The following is a 13,641-nucleotide window of genomic DNA, read 5'->3' as shown; positions in this document are numbered from 1 at the left end:
GCGGCCCCCTCCCTGGCTGCCTCAGGAATTGGGCTGCTTCGGGGCGTGGGTGGAAGCAAGATTGTCATTGAAATGGGAAGTGATCATCAGGTAGGGGCTGGGGAGCCGCAGTGTGATTGACAGGGAAAGCACTGGAAGCAGCCGAACTTCTGAAGCCAGCGGCAAGGGAGGCCCTAGCGTCTTCTGTGGGTGGACAAGGCTGCCCAGGCACCCTCTGCCCTGCCCCCAGCCTGGCCCCGGATGCCTGGAGGTCAGGGGGTGTGAAGCCAGGCGTGAGCGAGGGCTGCGGTGGGGAACCCAGGGTGGGCTACCAGGAACTGAGGCAGGCCAGGCCTGGGCCAGTGTGGACAGAGGCCGGGGACCTGGCCAGAGGTCAGTGTAGACAGCAGCTCTGCATCACATCACATGTGTCACCCCTCCAGTGACGACATAAAAGAGACTGCCAGGTGTCAAAAGTGATCATCTCTCTGTAGAGATAGGACAGGAGAGCCTACTTCTTAACCTTTCCATACTGTCCACGTGAATGTTACTGTTTAAACCAAAGGCAGGTTTCTGAGGCCTGGCACTCCAACCTTGCCCACTGCTTTCGCCAGAATTCTCACTCCCAGCTTGCTGACAAGCATGTCTCAGGGGCTTGTAAGAAGCCAAAGCAGGGACTCAGGTTGGGTGTCCACCTTCACACACCACCCTGCTATAGGGACCCCCATTCAGCTGGACTCCCTTCTGGGAGTGGCTGCGGAGGGGAGACCCAGGCCCAAGGTGGGGAGATTGTGTCTCTGTCCTGTTGGCCCGGTGATGCTCATGAGCCAGTCTGACCCCTGTGTGGAACGAGCCCACCACCATCTTCAATTACCCTCCCTGAGACGGAAATGGACCCAAGCCCAGTCCCTTGTCACTCAGTAAAAGTTCTCTTTTTTAACAAAAGCTAAAACTTCACACTTGCAGTGTGGTTTAACAACAAGCAGTAGTCCAGAACCATCCAAAGACAGATTTTTCAAACCCCCCTTAGGGACGTCAAGTCCATAACCCCTAATAAATAACTTAAGTAGGGACTGTGTGTTCCGGCACCTCTGAAGTCTCAGCCCCTCCCCTGGCACCAGCCCCAGGTCCCTCCACTCTATCCCAGTGTCTAATCCTGCACGCAGCACCCATCCAAGCACCCCTCACTGCCTGGACACAACTCCGTCTCAGTAGTTTGACCCTACAGTTAGTCCCAGGCGCCCAAGGGCTGCCACCTGGGCTCTTTTCCTGCCATCGCCCTCTTCTCTGCTCAGTCTCCCATGTCCTTCACCTGGAAAGCATAGTCGGATCTGGGGACACAGGTGGAGAGTGCTCCAAAGCTGGAGCCCCAGATCTTTGAGTGGTGACCCAGCTTCAGTGGGGAACTCAGAGGCATATCACTGCCCCTCCTTCACCAACAGATGCAGAGGTCTCTTCCCAGGAAATCCCCAAGAGCAGATGGGTGATGGATGAATGAATGAATGGATGGGTGAGTGAGTGAGTGAATGGATGCCCTGGGTTGCTTCTGGGTGGGATTCTGTCTTGTCCCTGCTGATCCCAGATTGGATCCCACTTCCCAGGGAGCGGTCCTGTGCTCACCCTGACCTCACTGCCCCCCATTACTCCCAAGAGAGCAAGGCCCCATCTGCAGGCTTTGACATCAGATGAACCCATGGTTCTCCCATTGAACCTGGGCCAACACCCAAGAAACCTGGGTTTGAACGCCCTCACTTCAGACTGTATCTGAGTCCTTGGGAGGAGGGATTGATTCTGGCAGTGAAAAGCTGGAAGAAGGACCTCAGTTCTTTGAAGAAAGAATTCAGCAAAGAGACCAAGATTGTGAAAAAGATAAAAGCATTTATTAGAAGCAAAGTACATGTGGAAAAAACAAAATATGTGTGGAAGAAACAGAGTAAGTGCGGAAAAAGCAAAGTATGTGTGGAAGAGCACACAGGCAAGCTCAGAGGGAGGGGCTTAGGTTGCTTAAATAGGGCCAGTTTTCCTGATTTTTTTTCTGGCCAATCATCTTCAGATCTGATCCTGGTGTGGGCACACATTTCTCAGCCAAGACGGATTCCAGCTGGCGTCTTCTCCCTCCTTTTGTCCTTCCCCTAGATTGAGGACCTTCTCTGAGCATGTGTCGGGCCAGGAAATCCATGAGAATGCACCCAGTCAGGGCCCAATGCTCCTGCTGGTATCCCAACTGAAGCATCAGCAGGAGACCAGCTGCAGCTGCTCAGCCTGGGGCCTATCGCCTACCTCAGGATGAGAATTTGTCTTTCCTTTTATAGCCAAACTCTCTATATTCAGGAGTATGGGGGGTTAGGATGAGAGCCTAGGGCCCAGGGTTTAAGCCTTGAGCTGTTTGCCTCTGGCAGTGCTCATCATAGCCCCGAGGCTGAGCACCCAGGGCATGGCATTATCTCCACAGGTCCTGAACCTCTTCCTAGCTTTGCTGCTCAGCTCCTTCAGTGCAGACAACCTCACAGCCCCTGACGAGGATGGGGAGATGAACAACCTCCAGCTGGCCCTGGCCCGCATCCAGCGGGGCCTGCGCTTCATCAAGCGGACCACCTGGGACTTCTGCTGTGGGCTTCTGCAGCGGCGGGCTCAGAAGCCTGCGGCCCTCGCCACCCAGGGCCAGCTGCCCGGCTGCATCACCACCTCCAGCCCCCCACCACCCCCAGAGACAGAGAAGGCGCTGCCAGCCCGCAAGGAGACACGATTTGAGGAAGGCCAACGGCCAGGCCAGGGCACACCCGGGGATCCGGAGCCCGTGTGTGTGCCCATCGCCGTGGCCGAGTCAGACACGGATGACCAAGAGGAGGATGAGGAGAACAGCCTGAGCACAGAGGAAGAGTCCAGCAAGCAGGTGAGCCCCATCCCCTACCCCACCCCCGCACCGTGTGTGCAGCACCTACTGTCCAGGGGACCCAGCCTCACTCAGAGCATCTGCCCCAGCAGGTGTGGCCTGGAGGGAGAAGACAGGCCATCCCCCAAAAACCAGCCTCATGGAGGCGTGCTGAAACCAGCTCTCAACCCTCTCTCTCCAGCCCAGCCCAGCCCAGCCCAGGAGGGCATCTTGGGAGGGACTGCTGTCCATCATTTGTCCCCTGGCTGGTCACGGGCAGCTAATTGTACAGAAAGGGAAACTGAGGCACAGCAAGAGAGAGACTTGCTAGGAGTTCCTCATGCGTCTAGGACAGAGCTAGGACACCTGGCCCCCAGACCCTGCCCTGACCTTGTCACCTCCAGGACTAACAAGGTGGAATGTCTTGGTGAGGGAGGAATGTGGCCTCCAGACCTCCCCACTGCCCCTTCCCCTCCTCCCAGGCCCAGGACTAATTCTGAGATTTAAAAATAAGCATCCCTAAGATGGCAGGTGTCAGAGACAGCACTATCTTATCTCCCAACCTGTTATTTTTAACACTTAGGACTAGAGTCTGGACAAACGGGATGGTACCCCTCACCGCCACCCCAGCTCCCTCAGTTTTCTCATGGCCTGAGCCAGGCTCAGATGGCTTCACCCTAGGTCTCGGGTCAAACAGCGAGGACTGGTTCTCTCTGTTTCGTTGGGCCCATCCTGGCCGCTTCCTCAGGGCCTGCACTGGGTGTGTCTGGCTGAGAAGAGCAGCTGTTCCCTTGCATGGAATTTGATCTGAGGCTCCAGGCTTGATTCCACATCCTCCTGCCTCCCTGTGGTCCCAGAGGCCAGCTTCTGCCCTTTCAATCGGGCTGCGGGACAGCCACAGTGTCGGTTGGGGGAGGGGGAGCGTTGGCGTTGCCAGGACCACAGCTTCCAATTAGCTCCAAGAGGCTCCCAGCACAGGAGTGGAATTCTGCCTGCCCCTCCTTTTCCTCCTCCTTTCCTTCTCTTGAGCCTGTTGGCCCTGGCTCCCTGGGGCCAGTGTGTGTGTGTGTGTGTGTGTGTGTGTGTGTGTGTGTGTACACAAGCAAGCAAGCAAGCAAGCTGGGGTGCTATGGGAACTCCTGGGGAAAGTCAGCATGTCCTTCCTAAGTAGAGTTGCCAGCATCTGGGACCTGGGCATCATAGCCCAGCTGTACCCTTCAAGGAGTGGGAGGAGGGGGAGATTTGTGTAGCCTTAGGCCCTTTGCCCGAACCTATCAGGAGCCTCCTTCAGCCTCAGGACGCCCGAGGGAGGGGTCTTCAGTGAGATGAGACCTCATGAAGAGGGCAGGAGGCAGTGCCCCGCTGCATGGGCAGGGCCTGAAGCAGAGCCAGGGTCCTAGAAATACTCCGACCTGGTAGCTCATGGGCTGGGGCATCTCTTCAGCAGGAACCCCAGCCTGTGTCTGGCAGCCCAGAGGCCCTCCCGGAGCCCAGGCCCTGGAGCCAGGTGTCAGAGACCACCTCCTCTGGGGCCGAGGCCAGTGCAGCTCAGGCAGACTTGCGGCAGCAGCGGAGAACAGAGGCCCCAGCCCCAGGGTGCAGTGAGGTAATGCACACCTTTGTCCCTGAAGCCGGTGGGGCACTGCTGCTGGGACTAGAGGCCGTGAGAGGCCCTGGGCACAGGCCTGCATTTGCTGCTGGGAACCACAGCCGCCGTCACAGCCAGTGTGGGAGACCCGTCTGCAGAGGGGAGCATGGGCAGCCCTGTCCTGATAGGGGAGACACGGCTTGGGGCCCAGAGCCATGGGGAAATTCTGGAAGCAGCCCCTCAGGACCATGATGCAGGACTAACCCCAAACTTCTGCTTGTTCACCCCCTCCTCACTCGGTTCCTGTGCTTTGGTCCTGTTGGCACATGTTTGTCTTGTGAATCAGCCCATCCCAGGGGACTGTGGGGAGCTCTGAGAACAAGTTCTCGGCACACGAGCCACCAGCTGCTTCTCACCTGGACAAAAGCAGAGGCAGCAAACACAAGGCCTGCCGGAGGGCTTCAGGACACAAAAGGGTTTTAATTTGAATTTGCTACCAACATGTAAACCCAGAAGCTTTTATGTAAAAAAATCTGCATTTCTGGCTTCTCTTGAAAAAGAAAATTGCAAGAAGAGCCGCCCTGCTGGAGACGAGTGGTAACTGCCGCCTCCTTGACACTGGCTAGAGCGCTCCGGTTTGCCAGTTCCCACCTGCCTGCCCTCATTCCATCACCTACCTGGCCCTGTAAGCATTTGAGTTTGCAGCCCCTGAGCTAACTGGACTGTGGCACAGCTGACTACACCCCACCCTGGCTCTGCCAAGCACCAAGGAAGATGGAGGTCATATGTTCAGATACAGCACTCAGGGGCCCTTGAACTGCTGCCTGACCTCGGCCCTCAGTCCGGCAGCTGTGACTTGCTCCAACAGGATATTTCTCCTTTGCCTTGTTCCTTTCATGAGATGGGCCCACTGGAGGCTTTGTGCTCATGGCCAGTTTGCAAGCACGAGGGCCTGGTGGAATCATCATCCTGACTGTGCAGGTCACACTTCTCCCCCTGGAGGGTCTGACACACCAAGGCTTGTGGGAACAGGAAGACATAGGAGGAGCAGAAGGTCATGGACAGAAGGGGCTCCTGTACTAGAACATTGACCTTTGAACGAGTTTTGTGACTTCATCACCTCTTCAAATCAGGTCACGGTGGGAACGAGGGAGAGCGAGGTGGGCTGGGGCTTTCCTGGGAGAAGGACCCCTCATCTCACCTGCAGCGGGATTCTGAGAACTTGTCCTCCCGCGTGACAGCTCCAGTGTCTGAAAAGAAAAGCTGCATGAAGACCTCTGACTGTGCCTTTCCCAGCTCAGTGCCGCTCAACGAAGCTGGGAGAAGGGCATGACCCTCAAAGCCATGGGAGACCACCCTGCACCTAGGAGCACTCTCTGCATTCTCACCAGGATCCAGCCCTTCCTTATCGCAAACCTCAAGGTTAAAGAGGACTTTGAGACAGCTTTGGAGTGAGTAGTGGAAGGAAGGCAAAAGAAGGCAACTTTGAGAGCAGAGGCTGCCCAAGAACTCAAACCTGCTCGCCCCTAAGTGGAGTGGAGCTTGAGTGGCATGAGGCTGGCCAGTTGCGCTGGGGGATGTAGACGTGATCTGAAGCAAATGAAGGCTGCCCTTCCTTTACAGAACCCCCTTCCCCACCATACTTATCATTAAGGTGGGCTCCTAGAAGCAGAGCTGGAGCCTGGCTTCCTGTGCTAATGTTTCGTTGAGGGAGTGCCCTCAGGAGAGACCCATAAGGAAGTGAGAGAAGCAGGATGAGGCAAAAGAAGCAGCTCCAGATGGCATGCTGGCTGGATTCCAGCCTCAGCTTGGTGTCCTCCATATCAGTGGGTCACTAGGCGTCAGCCACCCCTGGCTTCGATGTAACCACCAAGCCGTTTCCAGGGATTGCAGGTCCCTGGCTAAAGACACCTTTCTGGAAAAGGGGCTGGCGAAACAGTATTCATGGCAACTGGAGATGGGTGCACTGGCCCAAAGAGGGGAAGTGGGCAGAACTACAACACCCCTATACACTGGCAGCCCACATGTGACACACACAGACACTCATAAGGGCACCTGCACACACCTCTCTATAATCAAGTTATGTGGGATCAGGGCAGCAGAACCCTGCACAGCCAGGCAGGAAAGCTTCCAGCACCTTCTCACTCTTGTTCCAGGCTCTGTGCATCACATCAGCACCCACATGAATTGAGTGAGAAATGTGGGCTGGGTTGCTGGCCTGTTCTTCGCATGTCTGACCTGGTACTTGTGCGTGCCCATGATCCTGGCTCTGACTCTGTTCTGGGTGTGGCATGCCTGTTTCCTCTGTGTGTGCCGAGCTGCCACTATGTGTCCATGTCCCAGTGTGTGTCCCTGTTGCACCCCATGTCTGTTTTACTTACACCTGGATGCCTTCCCCATTCCCAGGGTTTTCTGAGAACCCTCCCCTGACCCCCTGTACCCTGCCCTAGACACCAGTAGACCAGAATCACAAACTCAGGAGCCCTAAGGTCCAGGCTAGGTGAACTTCATGGCAGGTTCCCATCCACCCGGGCTCAGATTCCCCAGGTGTGCAATGGAGGATAGTCTGGTCACCTCCACTCTGGGAGCCCCAGGCTCCCCCAGACTCTGGGCCTGAGGCTGGAGGCTGCTACACGGCCCACACTCATGCCCTCACCCACCCCACCCCACGGTCCTGCCCACAGACGCATGAGAACAGTTATTCTGAGGGGAGCACAGCAGACATGACCAACACTGCTGACCTCCTGGAGCAGATCCCTGACCTCGGAGAGGACATCAAGGATCCAGAGGACTGCTTCACTAAAGGTACTGCCCTGGGTGGGCCTCTGGCCCAGCCTCAGTCCTGCCCACCAGGGCAGGAGGACCTGCAGCTCCTTGGGGTAGAGGGCCATGTTGCACCCCACTCTGACCTGGGTGCCTGCCATTTTTCCCCCATTCTTCGAGACCCTGGGAGCCCCTCCACCTGCCTGTGACATGAGTCATGGCAAGTATGCCTGTGACGTGCTGGGCAGGCAGCTGTGGGTCGGCTGCGTTTGTGGGATGGTAGCATGACCAGGTGTCCCCACAGCGGCAAGGACTGGATCTAATTCCCCCTGTTCCCTCAGGCCCTGGCATGGCACCTGGCATATAGTAGGTCCTCTGTAAATATTCAAGGTGGGTGTGGCATGTGGCTGTGCTGGTGATTGGCATCTAGAGCTTTTATGAATCCATGGTATATTCAGAGGGCCGCTGGGGATAAAATGAGGGTTTGCCCTCCATGTGGCACACCGTTTGGGGCTATCAGTGAGGAGTCTGCCCTTCCCAAGGCTCAGAAACTGCAAACATGGAGAAAGACCAGGGACACAGCACCCCAGGGGGTTCTGGTACATTCCCCCAGGGGGAGAGTTTCCCAGATGAGCACAGGACAAGCTGGAGCTCATCCCAACCCCAGCCTTGCCCCTGCCCAGAACTGCCAGGCCCTTCATCTACTTACTGGTTGCCTAGTCCATCCAGCCTATCCACAGGGTACCTGCTGAGTGTGGGCTCCTGCGGGCAGCACTCACAGTCACCCCTCCCTGCCACCCACCCCCTGCCATGGCCCCACCCACCATGTTGCCCAGTTCATGACCCATCATTGTAACCTCTTTCAGTCATTCTTTCAACCATTCAACTTTCTGCCATCAGATGTGGGCATTTGCAGGTCCTGGACTGGGTCTGATTCCTCTCCCTCCCCCAAAGGCTGTGTCCGGCGCTGTCCCTGCTGCACCGTGGACACCACGCAGGCCCCAGGGAAGGTCTGGTGGAGGCTGCGCAAGACCTGCTACCACATTGTGGAGCACAGCTGGTTTGAGACGTTCATCATCTTCATGATCCTGCTCAGCAGTGGAGCGCTGGTACCCTCCTGGGGATTGGGCAGGGAGGTATGGAGGAGGAGGGGAGGGAGAGAAAGGAGATCTCCAGCTGGAAAACCAGGTCAGAGACTGGGGCGGAGCCTCTGTTGAAAACGCATTCCCCCAGGGCCTCAGATCAGGACCAACTCATAAACTGTCAACACCCACAGCACATATGGAGGTCAGAGCAGAAAGGGCTCACAGAGGTCATCTCTCCAGGCCTCCTTCTTCCACAAAGGGAAGTGATTTGCCCAGATCACAGTGCACGGCTGGCATAGGTCGCAGGTCACCAGTCACCTACACCCAAGCCCTGATGACACACCCACCTGCACACAGCATCAGACACTCCGTCAGACTGGTTCAATGCAATTAACAATGCAGGCTGATATTACACTGGTAGCTCCACTCATTCCATGTCTTCTAGGGCTAGAGGCCAAGCTATGTAGTTCACACATTATCACATTTAATCCCCATAGCAACCCTTTGTAGAAACACTAAGTAACTCACCCAAAGCCCCACCACTCACAAGCAGCAGATGTGGCATTTGAGCCAAGAGAGTCAGATTCCGAGTCCTTTGTCTTGACTTTCCATTTGTTCAGTAGATCTTTACTAAGCTCTGCTTGTATCTACTGGTCCTGTGAGCCATGGAGGAGCAATAGGAGGAAGAGACTCTGGCTCTGGCCTCAGGGGCTCCCAGTCTAGTTGGAGAAATCAGATTCAGCAGGTTTGACATAGTCAGAGATCAGCTCGAGAGAGAGTTGAGTAAGAATGGAGTAGATGACTCAGGGTGATGGGAGGTGAGGGGGAACTGGAGCCATCAGGAAGACTCCCTGGAGGAAGCAGATGGAACTGGACTATGGAAAATAGGGAGGTTTGGTGAGGCCGGGAGGAGCAGTGAGGCCCTCCAGGGATGCCCTCTCTGGTTCCCAAGCACCTTACTCATTTCTCAGAGCCCTTCTAGGAGACGGAACAGCCCTGGAGAGGGTTGTGAAAGGTGCTGGTGGGCAGAGAGAGGGGTGATCAGAACAAACAGAAACTTTCCTAGCCCAGAGGGAGCAAGCACCTGATATTGTTGAGGAGATTAGAACCCCATGGGTGAGCAACTAACAATGAATGCTTTGGACTATAGAGAGGGAGAGGGCCACTCTGATCCCAGGCTGTTTGCCTCCAGCACATGCTGCCTCCTGTCGGGGCAGGCCATGGGGAGACATTGCAGCTATCACTTCTAAACTTCTGGGCCTCCCATCCCACCCTGTACTGCCCTGCCCCTGTTCCAGAGTGGGCCTGGAGCCATGGCTTGCAGGCTACATGCTGTTTTACCATCAGCAGCTAGAGCCAAATATCTGTAGGCTTCAGAGAAGGAGGATTTGACAATATGTTAACGAGTTTTGTTTTTAAACAGCCACAAACAAGGGCAGCCAGAGCCATTTAGTCTGGGCTGTGGAGGAAAAGCTCAGCCTAACATAAGTGAGGAGGAGTTTTGGCAGGCGAATGGTGAATCTCATCAGGGTAGAGAGCCAAGCACTGTAAAAACACACACACACACACACACACACATCAATGATATACAGAGAAAAAGAAGTCGGAGTGTGTTATTTAAAGTTATAAACTTGTTTAACAGAAAGCAGATTATGTATCACTTTGAAATTGCTGAAGGGAAAAATTTTTTAAGAACACAGAGATTTTACAGCAAAAGATAGGTGGAAAAAAGGAACAAGGAAGCATTAAATCAGGAAACAATATGGCAAAGGCAAGATCAAGCATGTGTTTTAATAATAAATGTAACTGGATAAAATTCATCTTTTAAAAGAAAAGAACTCTAAATGGACTGAAGAAAAAAAATCTCCAGCTATGTGTTCTCAAATGACAAATCTGAAACACTGTGACTCAGAAATAGTAAAAGGAAATAATAAGATATAGCAGACAAATGCAAACAATGACAACAAAAATCAGAGTGTTTTTGTTCGTTAATGTTAAACAAGGTTGAATTCAAGGTAAAAATTGAGATAAAACAAAGAGGGTCCAACCTATAATAAAAATACAACTATTATGAATATATTTGCTTGGGATTTCATAGCACTTATACAAAGCAAAATCAGAAAATAAAGTGGCAACGGTGCAGTAGTACAGTGAGATTTTACCACACTTCTATTAGCACTTGACAAATCAAGGAGAAAGAACAAGACAATGAGATATGTAAAAAATATGTATAGTTAATAAATTTGATGTAACATAATAATAAAAATAATAGCTAACACTTAAATAGTACTGACTATGTGCCAGGCTTGTTGTAACATTTTACAAACATTAATACATTTAATTCTCATAATAAACCTGTGAGATAGGCACTGTTTTACAGATAAGAAGACTGCTAAGTGTAGCAAAAATAGAAAGATTAAAAACAAACCCTTAGAAATGTAAAAGTTATTCTTAAACTTTGGATCAAACAGAAAATAGTTTCATGGTGGGTTCATGGGTGTTCGTTATATTAATAAGTAAGCAAATAAATAGAGACTATTCATGGACCAAAGATGACAGTGTGTCATAAATCAAAGATTACAGTTCAATCAGTTTTGTCCACCTGAAATCTAGAAAAATAAGAAAGGAAAACTAGAGGTATAGAAAAAACTTTGACTTGGGAGAGGGGGAAAGAAACTAGAAAATAACAATATCAGTAATACTGCATGTGGGATGCAGCCAAAGCTGTAATGAGTAAAATTAATAGACTTAACCATTTTCATTGTTAAATAGAAAGAATAAATTCATTAACTCAAGAAATTAGAAATACAACAACAAAATAATCTTAAAGAAAGCAAAGGAGGGACTTCCCTGGTGGTGCAGTGGTTAAGAAACCGCCTGCCAATGCAAGGGACACGGGTTCGAACCCTGGTCCAGGAAGATCCCACATGCCATGGAGCAACGAAGCCCGTGCACCACAGCTACTGAGCCTGTGCTCTAGAACCCCTGAGCCACAACTACTGAGCCCATGTGCCACAACTACTGAAGCCCATGTGCCTAGAGCCTGTGCTCAGCAACAAGAGAAGCCACCACAGTGAGAGGCCTGCTCACCACAAGAGTAGCCCCCGGCTCACCGCAACTAGAGAAAACCCCTCGTGCAGCAACGAAGACCCAACACCGCCAAAAATAAATAAACAAATGTAAAAAAAATTTTTAAATAAAGCAAAGGAAGTAATTAATAAAATAAATATACAAATTAATGAATTAGAAAATAAATAGTAAGTCTGATAAAATTTCCAAAGCTGATTCCTTCAAAAATTAAAACAATCAAATAAACCACTAGGTCTAATCTCTTACATCTCCAAGAGTGGGTTCTTTCATATTCTCAAAGAAGAAAATAATTTCAATCCTATTTAAAATCTTCTAGGGTATGAAAAAAGATGGAAAATCTACAAATTCTTTTTATGAAAGCTAAATAGTGCTGATTTTTAAAACCTTAAGTATACCAGAAGTAAAACCACAGACCAGTTTTCATACTCTATACTAGTGAATAGTGATGGAAAATTCTTAAAATACATGCAAATAGGATCCAGTAAAATATTTGAAAGAATAAATGAGTCATATCTAGGTATATCCTAAAAAGTCAGAACGATGCCCTACTAGGAAATCTATTTATATGAGTCAGACAAAGATGAAAAACCATATAATTGTCTTAATGAATGCCTGATTTTTAAAACTTTGGTAAGAACAGAAATAAAATATATTTCCTTTACTTAATGAAAAACTTACTTTCAAATTAACTTCTTCCATCATCATTAGTAGTAAAGCACTAGAAACATTTTTATTAAAGTCAGGAATAAGAAAAGGATGATTTAACTACCTTTTAGCTGTTTTTCATTATTTAATAATAATCTTGAAGTACTAGCCAGTGCAATTAATCAAGAAAATTAAACATACAGCATAAAAATCAGAAAAACAGAAGAATTTAAGTTAATATAGTCAAGTATAAAATGAGTTTAAAATAATAGAAATATATCATTACTTGTAGATAGTGATTGCTTAGAAAAATTTTAAAACCCATTAAAAACATTATATGGCCAGTTATAAAACAGATATACAAATAATTGTTGCTGTTGTTTTATACTAACAGAAACCACTTAGTCACAAGTAACATTTCTCCAATAGTCCTTACATGCCAGGCATTGTAGCCATAAAATAATTGGGAATGAATATAACATGGAATGTATAAGAGGTACATGAAGAAAACTATTAAACTTGCCTAAGGAGTGTAAAAGAAGACAAACAGATAAACATCCTATAAATATACTCTGGTCTTGGGCAGAAAGACTGTATTAGTTCCCAAAACTAATGAGTTATTAAACTCAAGGCAGTAATAAATTTCTAACATTTTAAAGGGAATTTGACAAAACATTGCTTAAGTTTATCTTAAAGATTATGAAAAATGGCCAGGAAAATTCATATGACACTAATTCAGGAATAGACCAAGAGAGCAGTAGAACCACACCGAGGTTGGAAATACATTTAAGCAAATATAGAAATGTGGTAGATGATAGTGTTGACTTCTACTCTGTGGATTTAAAGTGGGTTCTTTAATAAAGTGTTAGGGCACTTGACTAGTCACTATGAAAAAAATATTAAAATATATATTTGCTCCAACCAAAATATATTAGATTTTTAAAATTGTAATATAAAACAATGAATTGAGAAAGGAAGGAAGGAAGGGAGGGAGGGAGGAAGGAAGGAAGGAAGGAAAAAAGGAAAAGGAAAAGGAAGGTCATTTATTTTCTAGCCTTGGAATAGGCAAGGGCTTTCTTTTTGCTTTTTTCATTTCTTTTTTTTTTCATATGTACCTCATTTTTAAATTTTTTGTAGTCTTTAAAATTTTTTTATACATTTAAAAATGTTATTTATTTATTCATTCATTCATTCATTCATTTATTTTTGGCTGCACCGGGTCTTAGGTGTGGCACGCAGACTTCTCAGTTGTGGCACATGGACTCTTAGTTGCAACATGCAGACTTTTAGTTGTGGTATGCATTCAGGATCTAGTTCCTGGACCAGGGATCCAACCCAGGCCCCCTGCATTGGGAGCACAGAGTCTTACCCACTGGACCACCAGGGAAGTCCCTATAGTCTTTTTTTAATTAAATTTTTATGCTATATTGGAGTATAGTTGATTTACAATGTTGTGTTCGTTTCAGATGTACAGCAAAGTGATTCAGTTATAAATATACGTATATCCATTCTTTTTCAGATTCTTTTCCCATATAGGTTATTACAGAATATTGAGTAGAGTTCCCTGTGCTATACAATAGGCCCTTGTTGATTATCTATTTTATGTATAGTAGTGTGTA

At 49.3% G+C, this 13,641-nt stretch overlaps 1 protein-coding gene across 7 annotated transcripts in view; it reads left to right on the top strand.

The window, feature by feature from the left end:
• The window catches only part of SCN5A (sodium voltage-gated channel alpha subunit 5), an 86,097-nt gene that overhangs the window by 47,756 nt on the left and 24,700 nt on the right, over positions 1-13,641 (top strand). For 3 of the 7 annotated variants that reach the window (XM_068558917.1, XM_068558912.1, XM_068558910.1), the window contains exons 16-19: positions 2,432-2,872; positions 4,296-4,457; positions 7,124-7,244; positions 8,157-8,311. In XM_068558917.1, the coding sequence (XP_068415018.1) occupies positions 2,432-2,872; positions 4,296-4,457; positions 7,124-7,244; positions 8,157-8,311 (879 nt within the window). The remainder of the gene's footprint in view (positions 1-2,431; positions 2,873-4,295; positions 4,458-7,123; positions 7,245-8,156; positions 8,312-13,641) is intronic. The other 4 variants (XM_068558911.1, XM_068558913.1, XM_068558915.1 and 1 more) reach the window with 2 other exon arrangements.

The sequence above is a fragment of the Eschrichtius robustus genome, chromosome 12, assembly GCF_028021215.1.
Source record: "Eschrichtius robustus isolate mEscRob2 chromosome 12, mEscRob2.pri, whole genome shotgun sequence".
NCBI classification, from domain to species: domain Eukaryota; kingdom Metazoa; phylum Chordata; class Mammalia; order Artiodactyla; family Eschrichtiidae; genus Eschrichtius; species Eschrichtius robustus.
This window is presented reverse-complemented; position numbering and strand designations above follow the sequence as displayed.